Source organism: Oncorhynchus tshawytscha, linkage group LG08, assembly GCF_018296145.1.
Source record: "Oncorhynchus tshawytscha isolate Ot180627B linkage group LG08, Otsh_v2.0, whole genome shotgun sequence".
NCBI lineage: Eukaryota > Metazoa > Chordata > Actinopteri > Salmoniformes > Salmonidae > Oncorhynchus > Oncorhynchus tshawytscha.
The window spans coordinates 39,278,668-39,302,771 of record NC_056436.1 but is presented as its reverse complement, the minus strand read 5'-3'; the positions used below and the strand labels follow the sequence as shown (position 1 = coordinate 39,302,771).

The following is a 24,104-nucleotide window of genomic DNA, read 5'->3' as shown; positions in this document are numbered from 1 at the left end:
TGAGTGGATCTCTCCAGCCTGGGCTTTCTGGCTGTGACACAGTGAGCTACTGGGCCTTTGTCTCCCCTCCAATCTGTCCACATCACCCCCGAGCATCCTGCCTGCCTGCCTGTTTTGGGCTGTCTGTTGCCTGCTGCTGCCTCTCACATACTGTACAGTGCCTTCAGAAAGTATTCATACTGCTTGATTTATTATACATTTTATTGTTACAGCCTGAATTAAAAATGGATTAAATTCATTAAAAATCTCACCCATCAATATCCCATAATGACAAAGTAAGATTTTTTATTTTTTTTGTCTTTGCAAATGTATTGAAAATGAAATGCAGATATATCTCATTCACATAAGTAGTCACACCCCAGAGTCAATACATGTTAGAATCACCTTTGGCAGTGATTACAGCTGTGAGTCTTTCTGGGTAAGTCTTTAAGAGCTTTGCACACTTGGATTGTGCAATATTGACACATTATTATTTTTAAATTCTTAAAGATCTGTCAAGTTGGTTGTTCATCGTTGCTAGACAGCCATCTTCATGTTTGAAGTCAAAACTGTAACTAAGCCACTAAGGAACATTCAATGTTTTCTTGGTAAGCAACTCCAGTGTATAGTTAGCCTTGTGTTTGAGGTTATTGTCCTGCTGAAAGGTGAATTTGTCTCTCAGTGTCTGTTGGAAAGCAGACAACCAGATTTTCCTCAAGGATTTTGCCTGTGCTTAGCTCTATTACATTTTTTATTACATTTGTTTATCATAAAAAAGACTCCATAGTCCTTGCCGATGACAAACATACCCATAACATAATGCAACCACCACCATGCTTAAAAATATAAAGAGTGATGTGTTGTATTTGCTCCAATCATAATGCTTTGTATTCAGGACATAAAGTTAATTTCTTTGCCATTTTTTGGGCAGTTTTACTTTAGTGACATATTGCAAACAGGATGCGTGTTTTGGAATATTTATATTCTGTACAAGCTTCCTTCTTTTCACTCTGTCAATTAGGTTACTATTGTGGAGTAACTACAATGTGGTTGATCCATCCTCAGTTTTCTCCTATCACAGCCATTAACCTCTGTAACTGTTTTAAAGTCACCATTGGCCTCATGGTGAAATCCCTGAGTGGTGTCCTTCCTCTCCGGCAACTGAGTTAGGAAGATCGCCTGTATTTCTGTAGTGACTGGGTGTATTGATAAACCATTCAAAGTGTAATTAATAATTTCACCATTGCCAATGTCATTGTCTGCTTTTTTTGTTTTTATACCCATCTACCAATAGGAGCCCTTCTTTGCGAGGAATTGGAAAACCTCCCTGGTCTTTGTGGTTGAATCTGTGTTTGAAATTCACTACTCAACTGAGGGATCTTGCAGATAATTGCATGTGTGGGATACAGAGATGAGGTAGTCATTTAAAAAAAAATCATGTTAAACACTATTATTGCAGTGAGTCCATACAACTTATGTGACTTGTTAAGCTCATTTTTACTCCTGAACTTATTTAGGCTTTCCATAGCAAAAGGTTTGAACAGTTATTGACTCAAGACTTTTTAGCTTTTTATGAAGTGTGTAGACCAGTGACAAAAAAATGTATCTCTATTTAATAAATGTTTAATTCAGGCTTTAACACAATAAAATGTGGAAAAGTCAAGGGGTGTGAATACTTTCTGAAGGCACTGTATCAATTGGGTGATCCGACAGAGACAGATGGGATGGCTAGTGAGAGGAAGCAGGGATTGGGACGGGACAGCACTCTGTTCCAAACCAGGGAGTGTTTGTTGTCTGTCTGATTGGAGCTACTGTCGCGTCTCATTCACTGTAGTAGGGTGACAGGCCAAACATTTGAGTTTTCTGTCTGTTGTCTAATTATCATTCTATCACACTATATATTTTACATACACTGAATACAAATATAAACACAACTTGCGACAATTTGTAAGATTTGACTGAGTTACAGTTGTTAAGGAAATAAATTCATTAGGCCCTAATCTATGGATTTTACATGACTGGGAATACAAATACACATCTGATGGTCAGAGATACCTTAAAAAAAAGGTAGGGGCGTGGATCAGAAAACCAGTCAGTATCTGGTGTGACCAACATTTGCCTCATGCAGCGTGACATCTCCTTCGCATAGAGTTGATCAGGCTGTTGATTGTGGCCTGTGGAATGTTGTCCCACTCCTCTTCAATGGCTGTGTGAAGTTGCTGATACTGACGGGAACTGGAACACGCTGTCGTACATGTCGATCCAGAGCATCGCAAACATGCTCAATGGTTGATATGTCTGGTGAGTATACAGGCCATAGATGAACTGGGACATTTTCAGCTTCCAGGAATTGAGTACAGATCCTTGCGACATGGGGCAGTGCATTATCATGCTGAAACATAAGTTGATGGCGGCAGATGAATGGTACGACAATGGTATTTGGCACCCCTTAGTGGATTTGGCTATTTCAGCCACACCCGTTGATGACAGGTGTATCAAATTGAGCACACAGCCATGCAATCTCCATAGACATGCATTGGCAGTAGAATGGCCCCTATAAATTGTGTATAAATAGTCTATGCTCGGTAGCAACACTCACTACCGAGTTCCAAACTGCCTCTGGAAGCTACTTCAGCATAATAGGTTACCGTGGCTGAGCGGCCGCAAACAAGCCAAAGATCACCATGCGCAATGCCAAGCGTCGGCTGGGGTGGTGTAAAGCTTGCCACCATTGGACTCTGGAGCAGTGGAAACGCGTTCTCTGAAGTGATGAATCATGCTTCAACATCTGGCAGTCCGACAGACGAAACTGGGTTTGGTGGATGCCAGGAGAACACTACCTGCCCTAATGCATATTCCCAACGGTAAAGTTTGGTGGAGGAGGAATAAATGTCTGGGGCTGTTTAATCATGGTTCGGGCTAGGCCCCTTAGTTCCAGTGAAGGGAAATCTTAAAGCTACAGCATACAATGCTATTCTCGACGATTCCGTGCTTCCAACTTTGTGGCAACAGTTTGGGGAAGGACCTTTCCTGTTTCAGCATGACAATGCCCCCGAGCACAAAGCGAGATCTATAAATAAATGGTTTGTTGAGATCGGTGTGGAAGAACTTTACTGGCCTAAACCCCATCAAATACCTTTGGGATGAATTGGAAGGCTGACTGTGAGCCAGGCCTAATCACCCAACATCAGAGCCCGACCTCACTAATGCTCTTGTGGCTGAATCCCCTCAAAAAAAATTCAACATCTAGTAGAAAGCCTTCACAGAAGAGTGGAGGATGTTATAGCAGCAAAGGTGGACCATTTCCAGATTTATACCCATGATTTTGGAATGAGGTGTTCGACAAGCATGTGTCCACATACTTTTGTGGATCTCTGTGCATTCAAATTTCCATAGATAAAATGCAAATGTTTGCATTGTCCATAGGCTATGCCTGCCCATACCATAACCCCACCGCCACCATGGGGCACACAGCAAACTGCTCACCCACACAACGCCATACACGTGGTATGTGGTTGTGAGGCCAGTTGGACGTACTGCCAAATTATCTAAAAAGACATTGGAGGTGGCTTATGGTAGAGAAATTATCATTAAATTATCTGGCAACAGCTATGGTGTACATTCTTGCAGTCAGCATCCCAACTGCACACTCCCTCAAAACCTGAGATATCTGTGGCATTGTGATGTTTGACAAAACTGCACATTTTAAGTTTGCCTTTTATTGTGCACAGCACAAGGTGAACCTGTGTAATGATCATGCTGTTCAATCAGCTTATTGATATGCCACACCTTTCAGGTGGATGGATTATCTTGGCAAAGGAGAAATGCCCACTAACAGGGATGTAAACTAATTTGTGCACAACATTTGAGAGAAATAAGCTTTTTGTTCATATGGAAATTTGTGTGATTTTTTATTTCAGCTCATGAAAAAAGGGACTGACACGTTACATGTTGAGTTAAAAAAAATTGTTCAGTGTATAGTGTTTTTGGATAGGAAATGAACTTTCATTTTGTCAAATATATTTGTAATATATTTATATATATATATTTACACTGAGTGTAAAAAAAAATATTAAGAACACCTTCCTAATGTTGAGTTGAGTTGGCTGGATGTCCTTTGGGTGGTAGACTATTCTTGATACACATGGGAAACTTAGATATTTGTCTTGCCCCATTCACCCTCTGAATGGCACACATACCCAATCCAGTCTCAATTGTCTCAAGGTTTAAAAATCCTTATTTAACCTGCCTCCTCCACTTCATCTACACTGATTGAAGTGGATTTAACAAGTGACATCAATAAGGGATCATAGCCTTCACTTGGATTCACCTAGTCGTGTTGATACCCTCAAGTGTATAATATACATTTTCCTCACCTTTTCATGTGGATTATAATGTCCCGAATGCATGTGTGAGCTCCATGCTCTATAGCCATTAGCAAAATAGCCCAGCTATCTGAATTTCAGAGTTATGCACCAAGTTGTTATAATGTAACAGACTGACTTCCGGTGACACCCTTTTCTTTCAAGACTAACAATAGGAAAACACGAAAGCCCCGCCCATGCAGTCGATGTTGCTACAAGAGTCGTGCGCCGCACTACAGGCGTGTGGTACCCTCGCAATCGACAGCAAAGCACTATGCGGCACCTCTCTCAATCGACAACAAAGCATTACGCTTACATACCGAATACAGAGCGGACAGACATGTAAACTTCGCTGCGAACCGGTGCCCTTGGACTGGATGCTCTTCTTCAGTAAGCGAAAGGGAGGCAGAACTCGCTCAAACCGAAAATTGAGAAATAATGTTGCATAGGCTCAGTTCTTCCCATAATCGGATGATGAGGATAATAGAAGGGATGAATTATAGGTTTTTGGCAAAACGCGATATAGGTTTTAGATAAAAACGTGATATCGATGGAACTTTGTAGGCTGATGTTAAGATGTATCTTGTTTGTTTTCTGAAACGCGTTTAGAGTAAGGTTTGTCTGCAAGTTTTTCTTCAAACTAAATAGGCTATAACAACCTATGTATTCCTGTATTATTAGCACTGCTAATAAATAGGCTAACAGATTATTTAAACCGGAGGCTGTCCGTTTTCTTTTACAACTAAACTCACAAATCTTACATTCTTGCGATGGGAATAACACTTATTTAATCAATAGTAGATAGACTAAACATAATCTGAAACAACAAATGGATACTATGTCCGCACGATATTCATGGAATAAAATGTATAGGGAGAGTCAAATAGCGATCACTTTGTTGCACATGGCAGTCAGGGACGTGCAATTGCAGAAAACTGGATCAACAGTTTGAAGTAGGAGGCACAGACATTCTGACGCCGGCCTATGGGGCTCACTTCAACTATGCATTGTTTTCTGAGCCTTATCTTTTCAACCTAAACTAAATCGTTTTGTGACCGGAAAAGTGGTTGAAGCTTTTATTTGTTAAAAAAAAGAGAATAATTTCGTTGTAGTTCAGTTCCCCTGAGAGGGTGGCAAATGTCATATGGTTGAGGAGGTAAAAGGATAGTTTAAAATTATGTTGATATCAAGTTTCAAGAGTAAAAACTACCTGAACGTATCTCCTCTGTTTGGGTTGGCTGTTGACAATGCACTGAGCAAATCAATACTAGGTTAGAATAGTAAGAAACAGGAAACAGTTTTTTTGCAACTATTTTTTAATAGAATTTATATACGTTTTTATATTGTTTTTATTTTGCATATCAACCACAGAATGCTTTGAAAACTAAAATGTGTCCAAACTCCTCACTTGGTTATTCTGGCAGCCAGTCCTTTTCTTGTCTTGTTCTTTTCACAAACCGAAGATGGGAGACACTTTCCCAACTTCAATGTAATTTATGAAATGCTTAATCGATGCAGGTGTACGGGCCCCGGATTGCTGGAGGACAGAGGTGACGAATTAAACTCCGATCTCTCATGTTCTGTCCCGTTTATCAGCTGAGACCTCGTGCTGACTAGAGCCCCCGGTCGCCATAGCAGCCGCCTGAGCGGCGCGGTGAGGACTGGCTGGAGGGCTGCTGTGAATGGGTGACGTCACGTAAACTGGCGCCAGAGAGTCTACTCTGCGGAGAGCATGAGCTCGCGGTGCAGTTCGGTAGGCCTATTGGCGCTCGCTTGGTGCCAATTCATCACTTGTCATGGATCAGTCAGGGTGTCATGTGAAATGTACACAGCTGTGAGAACGGAAAAAAAGAGGAGAGAAAATGGACAAATCCGATTGCACCAGATGTGGACATGACTGAATAGTGCAGTGTTGTGGAGAGATGGCAAGTTAGGCATTTCACTGTGCGTGTGCATGTGACAATAAAACTTGAACTTGAGTGCAAGAATTCCACATCTCGTCGGAAAATGCATAAAGACTTGTTAAATATTCGAAGTTGTCTCGTGGCTGCAAAAGCAAAACTGCATAATGTACGTAAATTGCTGCCCAAACATTTAATAGTCCTCTTTTTATTCAGGTGTTGGCAAAATCATTTTCAGAAATCTTTGGTGTTTGGAGGACGGCTATATCCATTGGTTTGTATAACATTTGTTATTGCACATGAGAGCTCAGTCTTGTACGCAGAGGACGGACTACTATCCAAACATCAGAATCAATTGCGCAGTACTTGCTATGAGTGCATTTGGTGTTGAAATGCATGTTCTGCTAGATTATATAGGCATATTAGTGGATATACAGCACTTTTCTCCCAAATATCATTTTGGGTCGTTTTTGCAATATTTATTATATTCGGAATACTATATCCCAAAACATAATTTTAGCAGCTGTGCATAAGGATAAGAAACACATTCTGATTCATTATAGAAAATTAATACACTTCAGTAAACTACGCATTTTAATCCAGAAATCGGAACGACCACCCGCTGCAGTCCACAACAGCCCCGGTGCAATTAGTTTGTGCCGCATCACTCCGCGAGCTTTGGAGCCCTGTGCCCGGCACCAGTTGAAGAATGCAACCGCATGTAGCCTCATTAATACAGAACAATGCTACTGTAGCCTAACATTTTTGCAACCAACGGATCTGTTGTTCAATCAGTGTTTTGCATTATTGCCATCCTGACGAAATGTGTTGTAGGTATTATTGAGAACCTTAAGCACAGTGTCCATCCAGACGTCATCCAAGTGGCCTAATACACACTGTGACAGTGATCACATATGTCTCACAGTAATGTGCACAATCATACACCCTCTTGTTTTATTTCAAATATTCCCTATAATGCAGAATCCATCTTTCCCTACTGATCCAGTGTGTGAGCAAGCATGCCATACAGGCTCGGTCCGGGGTCTGTTAATGACCCATTCAAAGTTCAGTTTAATGACCCATTCAAAGTACACATTTCTGTTATCACCATTTTATACATGCTTGGTCCATGTATTCATTCAACATCTGATGGCATGCCCTGAGATTTGTAATGGACCATTCCTGCAATCAGAATTTCTTCATCTCTAAAAATATAACATTCTCATAAAGCTATACATCACTTCAAATAAGAGATAATGGTCAAATTAATCACAAGGTTGTAGTGTTATGTAGACAGTGACGGAACGCGTGTGAGGGAGGAAGGAATGCGTGTGTGAGAAACAGCGAGCTCTTCTAATCTTGACTATAAACCACGATATTGTGACAATTAGAGCGTATCAGCCCCTTCACCTTTATAAATCCGGATGCATTTTTACGCATTTTACACATGGATACAAATCATTATAAGATGTTGTATTTTAGTATTCTTACGTTAAATCCTTCAGAAGAGCTTTGTTAACATTCCACCCTCTATTTTACATTCAATTAAAGTCAGCAGAAAAATGCACGCTAGAGCTTCACAAGCTCGTGATGCCAAATTACGAATCATCAGAAACAGGTAAGGGCTCAATTTTCCAAATTGCCCACCGGAGCTGAAGAGCTCTCACGGTGCCACCTTTCAACATGCGTTTTCACTGGCTGAGAACACGGAAGAAAAAGGAGGAACCAGACTGTGAGGCAGTCTTGACCAATGGTAGGACACGAGGAGGGGGGATTGACGTAACCTACTCATCCAATCAGCACAAACAAAACCCCTGCGTTGCAAACCCAGCCTGCTGGCTATATAAGCGACAATGACAGCTTGGAAATCCAGTCCGTTCGCTCACCGACCCGTCTGCGAAGGAACAGAAAGAATACTAAATCCAAACTCTCAACGAAAGCACTGAACGTCTCGCACCAAGTCTCAACATGAAAGCAATAAGCCCAGTAAGATCTTTCCGGAAAAACAGCGCGAATCTGTCTGAACATAGTCTGGGAATCTCTCGGAGCAAGACTCCGGTGGATGATCCATTAAGCCTGCTTTACAACATGAACGACTGCTACTCCAAGCTGAAGGAGCTGGTGCCCAGCATCCCTCAAAACAAAAACGTGAGCAAGATGGAAATCCTGCAGCATGTCATCGACTATATTCTGGACCTGCAGATCGCACTTGACTCCAATGTCGCAATAACGAGCCTCCATCACCCGCGACCGGGGCAAGCGACATCCAGGACTCCCCTGACAACTCTCAATACAGATATCAGCATCTTGTCATTACAGGTAAGGATATTGTCTGAAATATCAGAAGAATATAAACAAAGATGCTACATTTGCTTGGGTCTATTTTACCTATTGGCCTGCGCATTTTGAGTGCGTTTACTATGCGCAATTGTGGTCTGTTGTGAAATTACACCATTTGGTTTACAAAAGGCATGTTATCCATGATCAACATTGCGAGGGTAGGCATTTTTGTGTGCGATCTCAATAATACCATGTATTTGACTGCGACGGCGCTAATGAATATATATGTTTGTTTTTCAGTCTCCGGAGTTCCCATCAGAGCTGATAACAGATGACAGCAGGAATCTTCATCGTTAAAGCGGGTAGGTACGCTGTGTTCTCTACTGTCTGTACTATTATGTCCGGGGTTTGTTTGTCTATTTGCCCACAGCCTGTTGTGGCAGAATTCAACGAAATTGAAAAGTCGCTGCATATTTCTGACAGTAGGCTAATCATTATCTCATTGTTAATTTGTTCACTATTTTTGCTATACAGTATAGGCAAATTCTTTGTTATTGTGTTACAACGCAGCAACGCTCGTCTGTAATATAAAATAAATGGTGGTCTGGATTATTACTAGATATCTACACATAATTGGTGCAAGAAGAGGCTAAGCCCATCTGAACTGCAATTTCGGCGGATTCTCTCCCAGATAGTAGGCTGAAGTTGAATGAGAAAGTGCCCTATGCTGCGCTTGTGTGTGTGTGTGTGTACATCTGGAGCCCAGGGTTTGCTCAGTATTTGAGTGTTTGGTTAAATGTTAAAACTGCGGCTTCCTCCCTGGCGCCAGTCTGTCCGGATCTCTGCCCTGTTTGCAGTTTCTAAACACGCCTCTTTCTCAATCTTCTGCAGGTGTTTGGTTAAGACAACACACAGGACCTGGGAACCGGACTTTTCCCCCCTACATTTTTTGTCCTCGGGTTCTGGATTTTCTTCAATTGAATCAAGAGACTTTGCTTATAAAGGACAATCTATGTGATGTGTTTTCAGTTCGGACACTCATATTATTTATCTTAAGACTTGTTTTGGTCCTTTCTTGAAATGGAAGGCGCGCTATACTCCCTACACGGGGAGGAAAAACAAATAAGAGATTGTCACAAGGATTTCCTCTTATCGCCCATGAAGTCTTCGCTTTTTCTCCGGAATTGGAGAGTGAATAGAAGGCAACTTGGTTAGTTACTGTATATAGTTTAGTCTGTCTTGTCAGAATTGTTACTCTTCTTCGCACATGGACTGGACGTTGTAAAAAAAAAAACACAAAAAAAACGAACGCGCGAAACCTTGTGCACTCTTGAGTTTTATCTTGTATAGTTGCAGGAATTGCACATTTCTGCAAAAGTGTAATGCTGTACTTAATTATGCTGAAACTTTTTATAAAAGTAATAATGTAAATTGTAACGTTTTTATACAAAAAAAAAATAAACAAATCAAATGCATTATTTGAGCATGTCTCCCAGCTGTATGGAAACTTGTAGCCTATAGACAGACTTGAGATTGGAATTACAAAAGGTAACGTGACACAATGTTTTGGCTGAAAATGGTTCTGCAATGCTAGGTTGTCATGATCATCTACAATCCCAAAATGAGTTTCAATTCCCAGCCCATGCGGTGGTAATGAAGTCATTGTAGTGGGAATGTCAGTCTTTCATGACAGTTGTGTCAACTGAATGATTAAATGTAAAGAATGGTGAGAAATTGTTGTGTCATTTCTTAGGGGCTATACCATTCTCATTGACTAAGTTCGTCATTTACAGTGACGTTGCTCAAATTCACACAACGCTCTAGTTTGCCTCTTCAATTCCTGAACATCTTGTGTTCAGGAATTGAGACCTACTTCTACCTCAACACGCACTGATTGGGTAAACTCCCAGGGTGTAGGCATATAGGAGACTGGGAATAAATGTGATTGTCTCACCTGTGCGCAATCACAGAACCTCTCTTATTGACAATATGATTCTGCGACTCACAAAGCTGTTAACTTCTGAAAAGAAACACTTCAAAACCAATTGTCATTTTTAAATGGCCTGCCAGTGCAGATCGACATACTATTTTGTAGAAAAGAAACACCGACCCATAGTGCTACATTTCAGGATGTCTGTCATGACAATATGAAAATAATTAGAAAACGCATGTGTTCGTTTTGTCTGACCGTGCAATGACAACAGTAAGGAGAACTACCTGGATACTGCTCGATGCGCAAGCCTAAACTATAGCAGCACATTTATTCCACTTTTACAGGTAGAATGACAAAGCACAGGCTCACCATTTCCCCACAAATTGGAAAGCTTAAGTTGAGTATACTCTCAATTGTGCCCAACAGACGAAGGGAAGTGCTTAGAATCAGCTGAAATTGATTGGCCACGGTATTATGTATATATCATAACCAATTTGAACTTACCTTTTCCCTACAAGTGAAAGTTCATGCTGGCTGGGATGTCGTCTATGGCCTAATGTGGGTTTGTATGGAGAATCTGCCACCTACTGGTGAAAATAGTCTAGCTGACGCCATTGTTTTAACCCTTTCTATATGGCAGGGTTTTCCTAAGTCAGTCCTGGGGCCTCCCCTGGGTGCAAGTTTAGTTTCTTTCCCTAGCACTACAGTTGATTCAAAATGTGTATTGCTAGGGCAAAAACCACAACGTGAACCCAGGGGAGGCCCCAGGACCCAACTTTGGGAAATGAATGAGATTTTTGAACAACAAACAAGTCTATCTTGAGCTCAGGAAAAGTATGTTATGAACTGTTATACTTTATGCAGGAAGTTCAAAAAAGAAAACGCATCTGACAGCCAAGATGTTTATTTTTTCACAAAAACATGGTTTCACATTGCACTCTGAAAAAGGCTCAGACCCTGAGACATATCAGTAGTGCATGGAACACACTTCATACCACAGAAACAGTAGTTTACCACACTGTTCATAGATTTTAAATCTATAATTACAGCACAAAACAGCAGATTGTTTGGAAAAAAAGACATTTCAGTCACATGAATTCACAGCAATACTACACCAATTAACTCATGTTTGAACATGGCACATTTTCACTGGTAGCCTACTTGATAACTACAATTAAGGAAAAGGTAGTTTAAGCACAAAGCCAATTCAGATTTTTCAGTAACCTATAATGAAGTACAGTATACAACACCACACCAAAACACAACATTCATACGGATCCACAATTCACTACCCTTTTCCAACAGCGAACATGACAGCACAACACCTAACTGAATTACAGGGGCATTTAAATTGGACTTATTCCATATTAGTCTGACGTCATTATTAACTTTCAAATTAATTCACAAAATGTATCCTGAGTTCTTGATGTATTTTTGGTTTGTCTACAAGCCAGGACATTCATTTATCAACCCACATTATTTAATATTTTTATGGTTGGCAAACAAGGTATCTCCTTCGTTTTAACCCATGCTTATTTTGGTTGAATGCTGTAACATTTTCTCTAAAATTTTCTAAACAACCTTCAGTATTTTAAACATTTATTTGCATCTATATCAATGTAACAGATTTGTAAGGACCTTTATTTTTCAGAAGCACATCAAGCAACGTCTACGGGACCTCAAAGGCCTGGACAGTCTCACAGGACACTCTCCCTCTCATCCTCCAGAATAATGGCATCAGGGGCCCCTGTGCATCCCTCGAGGGCCCCCCCGGTGCTCAGGGCCCTCTTGAGGATGATCCCACGCAGGTTCTGGTTGTGGACGGGCCCCGTGGTTGAGGCAGTACTGGAGCCTGGGGTGGAGCTCTCTTTGTCTTGGCTGGTGTTGGTGGTGGCAGCATTGTTGCTGCTGTTGTTGTTGAGTGTGGTGGTGCTGCAGGCGTGGTTGAGGTTGCTCATGGACAAGCTGGCGGGGAACCAGGTTTCGTCGGGGCTGGAGGCCATTAGGCTGCCCTCGGACGGGGCCTCGGAGCAGATGGACATGCGGGCGATGGTGGAATCCTCAAGTCCACTCAGACTGCTGGACAGCAGGCCCCTCTTCTTTACCAGACCTTCTAGCTCCAGTTCTATCAGGTCTGCTTTATTAACCTCTTCGGCTTCCTCTAGGGAGTGGTCCGAGGAGCTATCACCAAACCTCAGCCCAGAGACAGACGAGTCCTTCTTGTCCTGGACAATGTCGGATGTCGCTTGGGCGCCCCCCTCTTTCCCTTCTTCCTGGAGCAGAGGGGTGTTGTCTGACTCCTCGTCACTGGGGACTTTGTGGTATCGAGGCCCTGCTCCCTTCACCTTGGAGCCCCCTGCTTTGGAGGAGCTGGAATACATCTTCTCGTCCTCTTCGCTGATGGGGTCCAGGGGGGCATCTGTATCGACCGCATCCGTAGCTTTAACCCCTCTCTTGGTGGAGAAAGAGGGCTTGCGTCCCTCCTGCTCGGCCTCGTCTTTGGCCTTTTCCTCTGGGTCTCGGGACTCTCGGCTCTGGAGGAACTGGCCCGGGTGGGGCTGGACGGGCTTCTCTCCCCCGCTTCCGGCCACGTCCAGCTGGGTCATCTGGGTGATGTACTCGCGGTAGGCGTCACGGTACTCTGCCTGCTGCTTGTCCGTCAGCTTGCAGATATCGTTGGACGACTCCTGGGAGTTGAGGCTGGACATGCTGGGGGTGCGGTGGGTGGCCGCCTGGGGGAGGGGTGGGGAGAAGAGGGGAACGTGTGGTATAAAGGTTTTTGTTGAGGGGGGAACGGGATGCATCATGGACGTTATTGGTTTGGGTAAAATAGCACAATCTCATGGGGTTTGTGGGTCATGGTGGTGCTGTTTGAATTTACAAGCAAACAGCACTGCAAGCCACCAATGAACTAATAATGACAGGAGAAAACTGACAGCCATACTAGAGAAGAAGTTTATGTTTGCGTATATATTCGCATGTTGGCGGTTGAACAGAGAGGGCAAAAATAACAGCTTTTCTAACACCTTGCCTTGCCTTTTCGTGGTGTGAGTCTGCATGTGTGTTTGTGATCCGCCACGTCAACTTCCTCAACCAGGGGAGGTCAAAACTGCCGTGATCTCACCCAAATCCACATGCTATTTTAGCTCTGATGAGTTCAATGACTGATTGTGTAAGTGTATACAGTGCCTAGTGAAAGTCTACACACCCATTGCACAGTTCACATTTTTGCTGCCTTAAATGTTTATCTAAAATGGGATTAAACTGGATATTTTCCCTACAGATCTACACAACCTGCTCCACATTTTCAAAGTAAAATTAAATTATAGAACATTTTCCAAATTGATTTGATTGTGGATGTCTTCACACCCCAGAGTTAATACTTGGTGAAAGTACCTTTGGCAGCCATTACACAGATGTGAATCATTTTTAGAAAGATTCTACTAACATTTATGGCAACACATACTTTATATATATATATAAAAATATGTGGACACCCCTTCAAATTAGTGGATTCAGCTATTTCAGCCACACCTGTTGCTGACAGGTGTATAACTTTGAGCACACAGCCATGCAATCTCCATAGACAAACATTGGCAGTATAATGGCCTTACTGAAGAACTGTGACTTTCAACGTGGCACCATCATAGGATGCCACCTTTCCAACAAGTCAGTTTGTCAAATTTCTGCCCTGCTAGAGCTGCCCCGGTCAACTGTAAGTGCTGTTATTTTGAAGTGGAAACGTCTAGGAGCAACAACGGCTCAGCCGCGAAGTGGTAGGCCACACAAGCTCACAGGACATGACCACCGAGTGCTGAAAATAAAGCATTTTGGTCATATAGTGTAATCTTTCAAAAAAGCTGCGGTAGCAAGGATTATCCACACATACTGAGCAGCTCATGTTATAGACAGAAGCACGCTACATGGCAGACCAATCCAAACTCATCTCACGGCATGTCCAACACACCCATTATCTCAGTCAATCATGGCTAGTGGGAAGGTTCCTGTCTAAACCAACTAGGCTCATAATTTAACAATTGTATTCGTGTTTACAGTTGGCATACACGTTTGTTATTAAAGCACATGAAAGTTCACATGTTCCAGAAGGCATTTCTGCCAAAAAACCGCATGTTGATAAAAAATTTAAACATTGAAATGCCTCTCCTGTGAAGTAGTGACATACGCCTAGCTCCTTGAAACGGGTCACAAATAAAGATTTATTGATTGTATATATCGTCACACCTCAAATCAATACTTGGTGGAAGCACCTTTGGTAGTCATTACAACTGTTAATACTTTTTGAATAAGATTCTACCAACCTTACACAACTCTTAGTGCAACATAATCCATTGTTTTTGTCAAAATTGCTCAAGCACAGTACAATTGGTTGGGAATCATTGATGGACAGCAATATTCAAACCTTGTCTCTGATTTTCAAACAGATTAAATCCAGGACTGAGACTGGCCCATTCAGGAACACTGAATACCTCGAAGTCATTCTGGTGTGTCTTAGGCATTCAAATGTATGCAATCTCTGAAAAATAAAAAACACTCTATCCCAGCTTTTTACCTTTGCAGTTGGCATGCACGTTTGTTATTAAAGCACGTTTGTTATTAAATATTTATTTTGATCCTGACAAACTCCCCAATCCCTAAAAGTGACAAGCATACACATAACATGATGCTGCCACCACAATACTTGAAAATACAAAATGGATCAACAACATTACATTCACTCCACATTACCAGCCTGTTTGACAAAGTAAAAAGAAGGAAAGCTGTATTATAAGAATCTACTTCAAATCCTCCATTCAGTTTGCAACAATACTGCAAGACAACACAGCAAAGAAATTACGTTTTGGGCCTAAATTAAAAACTATAGGTTGGGGTCAAATCCAATCCAACACATAGGGAAACCCTCTGTATTGTGGTGGCAGCATTATGTTATGGGTATGCTTGTCACCGGCAGGGACTGGTGAGTATGTCAGGATCAAAAGAAATATGAAAAACAGAAAAGACCAGGTAAAAAGTTACAGGAAAACCTGCCATAGTCTTCTAAAACCTAAGCCTCGGATAGAGATTTATTTACACAAATACCCACATTGTAATGCCAAGGACACACCAGAATGGCTTTTCAAGATGTGTTGAGTGTTCCTAAGTGGTACATTCTTAGTCCTGACTTAAATTTGCTTGAAAATCAGAGAAAAGGTTTGAATATTGCTCTACATCAAATGGTTCCCAGTAAAAGTTACTGATATTGAGCAATTTTGACAAAAACAATGGATATACAGTATAACGTTAGCCATGGATATTTGCAAACGTGTTTATACTGCTCTCAACAACATTGCTCCTCAGAATTCAGCAGGCCATATCAACAAAGATCACTGCAAAAAAGTTGTGATGGACTACTTTCCTGCACAAGGTCAGCGTGAACTGGAGTGACTTGACAAAACGGGCCAAACAAGCTGTAGCTAGCTACAAGTCAAATGGAAAAAGACACACTGTCGTGAAGCGTTAATCCACGTATACTGGTAAGAGTCTAGCTGCATTTTCAGATATCATAGGTTTCAAATTTGATCAGAAAGTCATTTTCATTACAAGTTATGTTCGCTAGCTAACATTGAACCGAGTTGGTTAGCTTTAGCTACCAGATTCATACACCAGTACTGTGGCTATTGGTTGGAATTATGGTTCATTGTTTAGCTAGCTAACTATATGTCGAACAAAAGACTCCACTTCGCAAGATAATTGTTCAATTTACCCATCAAGTTAGCCAGGTGTGTCTGTGGGAGATTACGGCCATCTATTACATTTCATGAACATGTGTACATGTCCAGACTTTAGTGACCCATGGAGTTTGCTAGATGTGGCTGTGTGTGTGTGTGTGTGTGTGTTGTGGGGGGGTTATAGCATTTATTTCACATGACCCATCAAAGTATCTGGGTAAGCATCATCTAATAATTATAAGATATGTGTATCTGGACACTTTCAAAGTCAGATTAGGATATAGGCCAAGGACTTGATAAAGTGTATTTTTACTTGTCGTCTTTCCTTAATGTAGGCTACTACTTTCACCGCTTTTAGCCTTGAAATCTTTGGTTGTTTACTACACTACTCACTCTGTTTACCACATGGCCTGACATGTGAATCCTTAAAGAGGTGGGTGGGGCTAAGGCTTAAGAGGGTGTGAACGATGCTGAATGGGTGTAGACAAAGAAGAGCTCTCCAGTACATGTACAAAAACATTTTCTCAAAAGTGGGGTGCAAGTTTATCAACGTTCAAAGCGGAACTACTTTCCCATTGCTCCTCAACTGCAGTGTATGATATACCATTTGAAGCTCTGAGTCTCTACTTTTATCTCATGCAACAACAAAAAAACACCATTTCAAATTTTGTTACATAAGACCGAATTGAGGTGGTTGGTGACATTTTTTATTTGAAACATTTTCTATAATTTTACTTTAACTTTGAAAATGTGGAGTAGGTTGTGCAGATCTGTAGTAAAAAAAACATTTTTTTTTTTTTTTAAACAAAAAACTTTTTCAAGAAAGTAAAATACAAAAGACTTTGCAAGGGGTGTTTAGACTTTCACTAGCAACGTACTTGCTTACATGTCCGCTTTTTGGGTATTTGGATGGCTTGGTATGTTTGTGGGTATGTGAATGTGTTTATCTGTTCTCATGAGTAGAAGACAGGACCTGAGTCTGTGTATGTACTGCAGGTGCATATGAACGTGTGTTGCAGTGTGTGTGTGTACGTGAGTGTACAGTATTTCTCAATGAGTGTCTGTGTGTACGAGTGTACATGTGTGTGTGCAGATGTGTATACAAGTGGGTGTGTGTGTATTCAACTCACCACAGGCCAGTGCTGAGTGGGTCTCGGGGGCTCCTCCAGACCCAGGCCTGCGTTACTCAGCTCCTCGAAGCTGAGGTTGAAGCTGTAGCTGCCCACCTCGTGGGGAGCTCCCTGGTGCCTGGCCGTCTCCACGTTGACTACGCTGCTGCCCTGCTCGCTGGCCGCATGAGACTCATCCTGCAGGGCCTGGCTCTCTCCGTGACGCTGCTCCATCACCTGGGAGAGGGGACTGTTAGAGAGAGAAGCATACAGCCAGCCATGTGCAGAGCAAACATGTCACCACAAGGTATACATAGACTCAACATAGTAAATATCTACAGCTGCAGAGCCAATTTACAGTATAAACACTAGCCATGAAACCAACATACAACTACAAACTCTATAGAACAACACACAACTAATGGGAATAGATTCAGCACACTGCACACTGATTCAGCACACAATACATCACCATCATCTTAATACTGTAGACTTTTAACACAAAGTCAGTAATAGTATTTTAGTTCAATAGATGGTGAGTATATCTGATGTCAACTCTATAGGGCCTATATGCATACAGTAGTGGTCCGGTCTCCACATCAGATGGCTTGGGAAGTGCTCAGAGGGAAAAATGCAATTTATTGTAAAACCTTGCAGCTATTCAGAGTCAGACCCCTCGACTGCATGGAGACTGGCTGACTGCAGCTCCCACTGACAATAACCTTCCTTCATCTAAATCTCAGCCATCTTGGACCAGATGGCTCGCTGGCTGGCCACGTTCTGGCAACACAACATTCGTTTGTGGAAGGAGGCACAAACGGACATCTGATCAACGCAAGCTACATGTGTTCCTGATTCCAGCCCCCCGAGCGAGCGGAGCAGACTGCAGACGTTCTCGTAATACGGATTATAAAACCCTCCGATGTCTCCAGAGAAGGCTCAAGATGTATTACAACATGCCCTGATTTTTTTTTATTTTTTAGAAGACAATAAAACAAAACACAAAACACAAATTTGGTGAATAAAAAAAAGAAATAATAATAAAATCAGGAAATCGATAATGTACATATCAAATGAATAGAAGGAGGATATCGAGTATTTAAAAGTGGAGGTGGTTTTGTCTTACCATGCCTCTGAAGAGTTGCCAGTCGCCGAAATTCATGTTCATCTCTTTCTTCAGCTCTTCCAGGTTGCATTGAGACAGCACCCGGCCATTCACATTGGCCTAACACGGAGAGAGGGAGAGACATGATCACGACTGATCAAATACATGCACATTGGGCCAGTTCGGCCACAGATAAAACCTAATCCAGGACTAAAAAGCACTATCAATGGAGATTCTCCATCAAGCTTGATTTTTATTCAAGGATTAGGCTTAATCTGTGTCCCGGAATCTGCCCCATACTGTATAAATTAGGGCATAAGTGGGCATAAATTGAGTAAAGTAGGCCCATATGTACAGTTCCAGTCAAAAGTTTGGACACACCCAATCATAAGGGTTTTTCTTTATTTTGACTATTTTTTACATTGTAGAATAATAGTGGAGACATCAAACATATAATAACACATATGGAATCATGAAGTAACCAAAACAGTGTTAAACAAATCAAAATAGATTTTATATTTGAGATTCTTAAAAGTTGCCACCCTTTGTCTTCATGACAGATGTGCACACTCTTGACATTCTCTCAACCAGCTTCATCTGGAATGATTTTCCTACAGTCCTGAATGAGTTCCCACATATGCTGAGAGAGGCAGAGGCTGCTTGTTGGCTGCTTTTCCTTCGCTCTGCAGTCCAAACAATCTCAATTGGGTTGAGGTTAGGTCATTGTGGAGGCCAGGTCATCTGATGCAGCACTCCATCACTCTCCTTCTTGGTCAAATAGCCCTTACACAGCCTGGAGGTGTGCTATGGGTTATTGTCCTGTTGAAAAAAAATGATAGTCCCACTAAACGCAAACCAGATGGGATGGCGTATTGCTGCAGAATGCTGTGACCATGCTGGTTAAGTGTGCCTTGAATTCGAAAGATATCACCAGCAAAGCACCCCCACACCATCACGCCACCTCCTCCATGCTTCACGGTTGGAACCACACATACGGAGATCATCCGTTCCCCTATTCTGCGTCTCACAAAGACACAGCAGTTGGAACCAAAAACCTCAAATTTGGACTCATTACACCAAAGGACAGATTTCCACCAGTCTAACATCCATTGAGCATGTTTCTTTGCCCAAGCAAGTCCCTTCTTCTTATTGCTGTCCTTTAGTAGTGGTCTCTTTGCATCAATTCAACCATGAAGGCCTGATTCATGCAGTCTCCTGTGAACAGTTGATGCTGAGATGTCTGTTACTTGAACTCTGTGAAGCATTTATTTGCGCTGCAATTTCTGAGGCTGGTAACGCTAATGAACTTATCCTCTGCAGCAGAGGTAACTTTGGGTCTTCCTTTCCTGTGGTGGTCCTCATGAGAGCCAGTTTCATCATAGTGCTTGATGGTTTTTGCGACTGCACTTGAAGAAACGTTCAAAGTTCTTGAGATTTTCCACATCGACTGGCCTTCATGTCCTAAAGTAAAGTAATGGACAGTCATTTCTCTTTGCTTATTTGAGCTGTTCTTACCATAATATGGACTTGGTCTTTTACCAAATAGGGATATCTTCGGTATACCAACCCTACCTTGTCATGACACAACTGATTGGCTCAAACGCATTAAGAAGGAAAGAAATTTCACAACTTAACAATGCACACCTGTTAATTGAAATACATTCCAGGTGACTACCTCATGAAGCTGGTTGAGAGAATGCCAAGAGTGTGCAAAGCTATCATCCATGCAAAGGGTGGCTACTACCTTCCGATGGTATACAGTAGTCCTGGGCCACATTTCCAAACATGAGCTTGTATGAACTCTACATTGCTATACTTTCCTCAGGAAACAAATGTGTCCCCGGTTCTGCACCTCACAAAACATTAAATCATTTTACAAAGACAATGTCTCACTTAAAGTGTTGTTAGGTGGGCCGACTGGGGTCTAGAGCAGTGGTTCTTCAAACATTCAGCTGCATACCCCCTCTAGCACCAGGGTCAGCGCACTCTCAAATTTTGTTTTTAACCATCATTGTAAGCCTGCACACACACACACACACACACCCCCCTACCTCTTTTTCAATTTTCGCCTAAAATGACATACCCAAATCTAACTGCCTGTAGCTCAGGCCCTGAAGCAAGGATATGCATATTCTTGGTACCATTTGAAAGGAAACACTGAAGTTTATTGAAATGCGAAAGGAATGTAGGAGAATATAACACAATATATCTGGTAAAAGATGATACAAAGAAAAATAACAACAGTTCTTTTGTATTTTCCTTGTACCATCATCTTTGAAATGCAAGTGAAAGGCCATAATGTATTATTCCAGCCCAGGTGCAATTTAGATATTGCAGTGTGCACGCAAAGTTTTAGTCCAATGAACCATTACATTTCTGTTCAAAATATCGTATCAAGACTGCCCAAAGCCTGCCTAATTTGTTTAGTAATAACTTTCATGTTCAAAACTGTGCACTCTCCTCAAACAATAGCATGGTATTCTTTCACTGTAATAGCTACTGTAAATTGGACTGTGCAGTTGGATTAACAAGAATTTAAGCTTTCTGCCAATGTCAGACATGTCTATGTCCTGGGAAATATTCTTGTTACTTACAACGTCATGCTAATCGCATTAGCCTATGTTAGCTCAACTGTCCCATAAGAATAAGTGTGAATTTTTGTCACAACATAGCTCACGGGAAGTGACAAAGAGTTCTTATAGGACCAGGGCACAAATAATAATAATCAATAACTTTGCTCTTTATTTAGCCATCTTACAGAAAAAAATGTATTTGTTCCTCAAAAATTGTGAATAACTCACCACAGGTTAATGAGAAGGGTGTGCTTGAAAGGATGTACATAAATCTGCAATGTTGGGTTGTATTGGAGAGAGTCTCAGTCTTAAATAATTTTCTACACAATCTACTTTCACATAGGTACGTGGTTTAAAAGGGCATCAATGTCTTAACAGCGCGATTTGCCAAGGCAGGATACTCTGAGCACAGCCCTATCCAGAAATCTGGCAGTGGCTTCTGATTAAATTCAATTTTCACAGAACCGCTTGTTGCAATTTCGATGAGGCTCTCTTGTTCAGATATCGATATGTGGACTGGGGGCAGGGCACAAAAGGAATAATGAATCCAGTTGTTTGTGTCGTCCATTTCGGGAAAGTACCTGCATAATTGCTCACCCAGCTCCCACAGATGCTTCGCTATATCACATTTGACATTGTCTGTAAGATGGAGTTTATTTGCACACAAAACAAATAATACAATGATGAAAAGACCTGCCTGTTGTCCTTGTTAATACAGACAGAAGAGAGCTCCAACTTCTTAATCATAGCCTCAATTTTGTCCTGCACATTGAATATAGTTTCGGAGAATTCCTGTGATTCAGATCATTCAGGCGAGAAAAAACATCACCCAGATAGGCAAGTCGTGTGAGAAACTCATCATCATGGAAGCGGTCAGACAAGTGAAAATTATGGTCAGTAATGAAAACTTTAAGCTCGTCTCTCAATTTAAAAAAAAAAGTTGCCCCTTGATAACCAGAGCACTATGTTGTAAAAGTGTTACATGGTCGGTCGCTGCCCATATCGTTGCATAATTCAGAGAATACATGAGCGTTCAGGGGCCTTGTTTTAACAAAGTTAACCATTTTCACTGTAGTGTCCAAATTCCCTTGGCAGCAAGAGCCTCTCGGTGGATGCTGCAGTGTACCCAAGTGGCGTTGGGAGCAACTGCTTACACATGCGTAACCACTCCACTACGTCTCTCTTTTTATTTTATTTATTTTTATTTTACCTTTATTTAACCAGGTAGGCAAGTTGAGAACAAGTTCTCATTTACAATTGCGACCTGGCCAAGATAAAGCAAAGCAGTTCGACAGATACAACGACACAGAGTTACACATGGAGTAAAACAAAAAATACAGTCAATAATACAGTATAAACAAGTCTATATACAATGTGAGCAAATGAGGTGAGAAGGGAGGTAAAGGCAAAAAAGGCCATGGTGGCAAAGTAAATACAATATAGCAAGTAAAACACTGGAATGGTAGTTTTGCAATGGAAGAATGTGCAAAGTAGAAATAAAAATAATGGGGTGCAAAGGAGCAAAATAAATAAATTAATTAAAATTAAATACAGTTGGGAAAGAGGTAGTTGTTTGGGCTAAATTATAGGTGGGCTATGTACAGGTGCAGTAATCTGTGAGCTGCTCTGACAGTTGGTGCTTAAAGCTAGTGAGGGAGATAAGTGTTTCCAGTTTCAGAGATTTTTGTAGTTCGTTCCAGTCATTGGCAGCAGAGAACTGGAAGGAGAGGCGGCCAAAGAAAGAATTGGTTTTGGGGGTGACTAGAGAGATATACCTGCTGGAGCGTGTGCTACAGGTGGGAGATGCTATGGTGACCAGCGAGCTGAGATAAGGGGGGACTTTACCTAGCAGGGTCTTGTAGATGACATGGAGCCAGTGGGTTTGGCGACGAGTATGAAGCGAGGGCCAGCCAACGAGAGCATACAGGTCGCAAAGGTGGGTAGTATATGGGGCTTTGGTGACAAAACAGATTGCACTGTGATAGACTGCATCCAATTTGTTGAGTAGGGTATTGGAGGCTATTTTGTAAATGACATCGCCAAAGTCGAGGATTGGTAGGATGGTCAGTTTTACAAGGGTATGTTTGGCAGCATGAGTGAAGGATGCTTTGTTGCGAAACAGGAAGCCAATTCTAGATTTAACTTTGGATTGGAGATGTTTGATATGGGTCTGGAAGGAGAGTTTACAGTCTAACCAGACACCTAAGTATTTGTAGTTGTCCACGTATTCTAAGTCAGAGCCGTCCAGAGTAGTGATGTTGGACAGGCGGGTAGGTGCAGGTAGCGATCGGTTGAAGAGCATGCATTTAGTTTTACTTGTATTTAAGAGCAATTGGAGGCCACGGAAGGAGAGTTGTATGGCATTGAAGCTTGCCTGGAGGGTTGTTAACACAGTGTCCAAAGAAGGGCCGGAAGTATACAGAATGGTGTCGTCTGCGTAGAGGTGGATCAGAGACTCACCAGCAGCAAGAGCGACCTCATTGATGTATACAGAGAAGAGAGTCGGTCCAAGAATTGAACCCTGTGGCACCCCCATAGAGACTGCCAGAGGTCCGGACAGCAGACCCTCCGATTTGACACACTGAACTCTATCAGAGAAGTAGTTGGTGAACCAGGCGAGGCAATCATTTGAGAAACCAAGGCTGTCGAGTCTGCCGATGAGGATGTGGTGATTGACAGAGTCGAAAGCCTTGGCCAGATCAATGAATACGGCTGCACAGTAATGTTTCTTATCGATGGCGGTAAAGATATCGTTTAGGACCTTGAGCGTGGCTGAGGTGCACCCATGACCAGCTCTGAAACCAGATTGCATAGCAGAGAAGGTATGGTGAGATTCGAAATGGTCGGTAATCTGTTTGTTGACTTGGCTTTCGAAGACCTTAGAAAAGGCACGGTAGGATAGATATAGGTCTGTAGCAGTTTGGGTCAAGAGTGTCCCCCCCTTTGAAGAGGGGGATGACCGTAGCTGCTTTCCAATCTTTGGGAATCTCAGACGACACGAAAGAGAGGTTGAACAGGCTAGTAATAGGGGTGGCAACAATTTCGGCAGATAATTTTAGAAAGAAAGGGTCCAGATTGTCTAGCCCGGCTGATTTGTAGGGGTCCAGATTTTGCAGCTCCCTGTCATGGCTTTG

General features: G+C 42.0%; 2 protein-coding genes across 7 annotated transcripts in view; one reads left to right on the top strand and one right to left on the bottom strand.

Annotated features, from left to right (window-relative positions):
- The first annotated feature begins 8,099 nt into the window (after positions 1–8,099).
- id2a (inhibitor of DNA binding 2a) lies at positions 8,100–10,007 on the top strand. The gene is made up of 3 exons (XM_024429805.2): positions 8,100–8,563; positions 8,825–8,886; positions 9,416–10,007. The coding sequence occupies exons 1-2, from the start codon at positions 8,213–8,215 to the stop codon at positions 8,879–8,881; spliced, it is 408 nt and encodes a 135-aa protein (XP_024285573.1). The 5' UTR covers positions 8,100–8,212; the 3' UTR covers positions 8,882–8,886; positions 9,416–10,007.
- A 1,338-nt stretch (positions 10,008–11,345) lies between these two features.
- kidins220a (kinase D-interacting substrate 220a) overlaps positions 11,346–24,104 on the bottom strand; it is an 87,520-nt gene continuing 74,761 nt past the window's right edge. For all 6 annotated transcript variants that reach the window (XM_042325540.1, XM_042325541.1, XM_042325538.1 and 3 more), the window contains 3 exons: positions 18,419–18,517; positions 17,314–17,529; positions 11,346–13,189 (listed from right to left, as the gene is read on the bottom strand). In XM_042325540.1, coding sequence (XP_042181474.1) covers positions 12,155–13,189; positions 17,314–17,529; positions 18,419–18,517 — 1,350 coding nt within the window. In that variant the 3' untranslated portion in view covers positions 11,346–12,154. The remainder of the gene's footprint in view (positions 13,190–17,313; positions 17,530–18,418; positions 18,518–24,104) is intronic.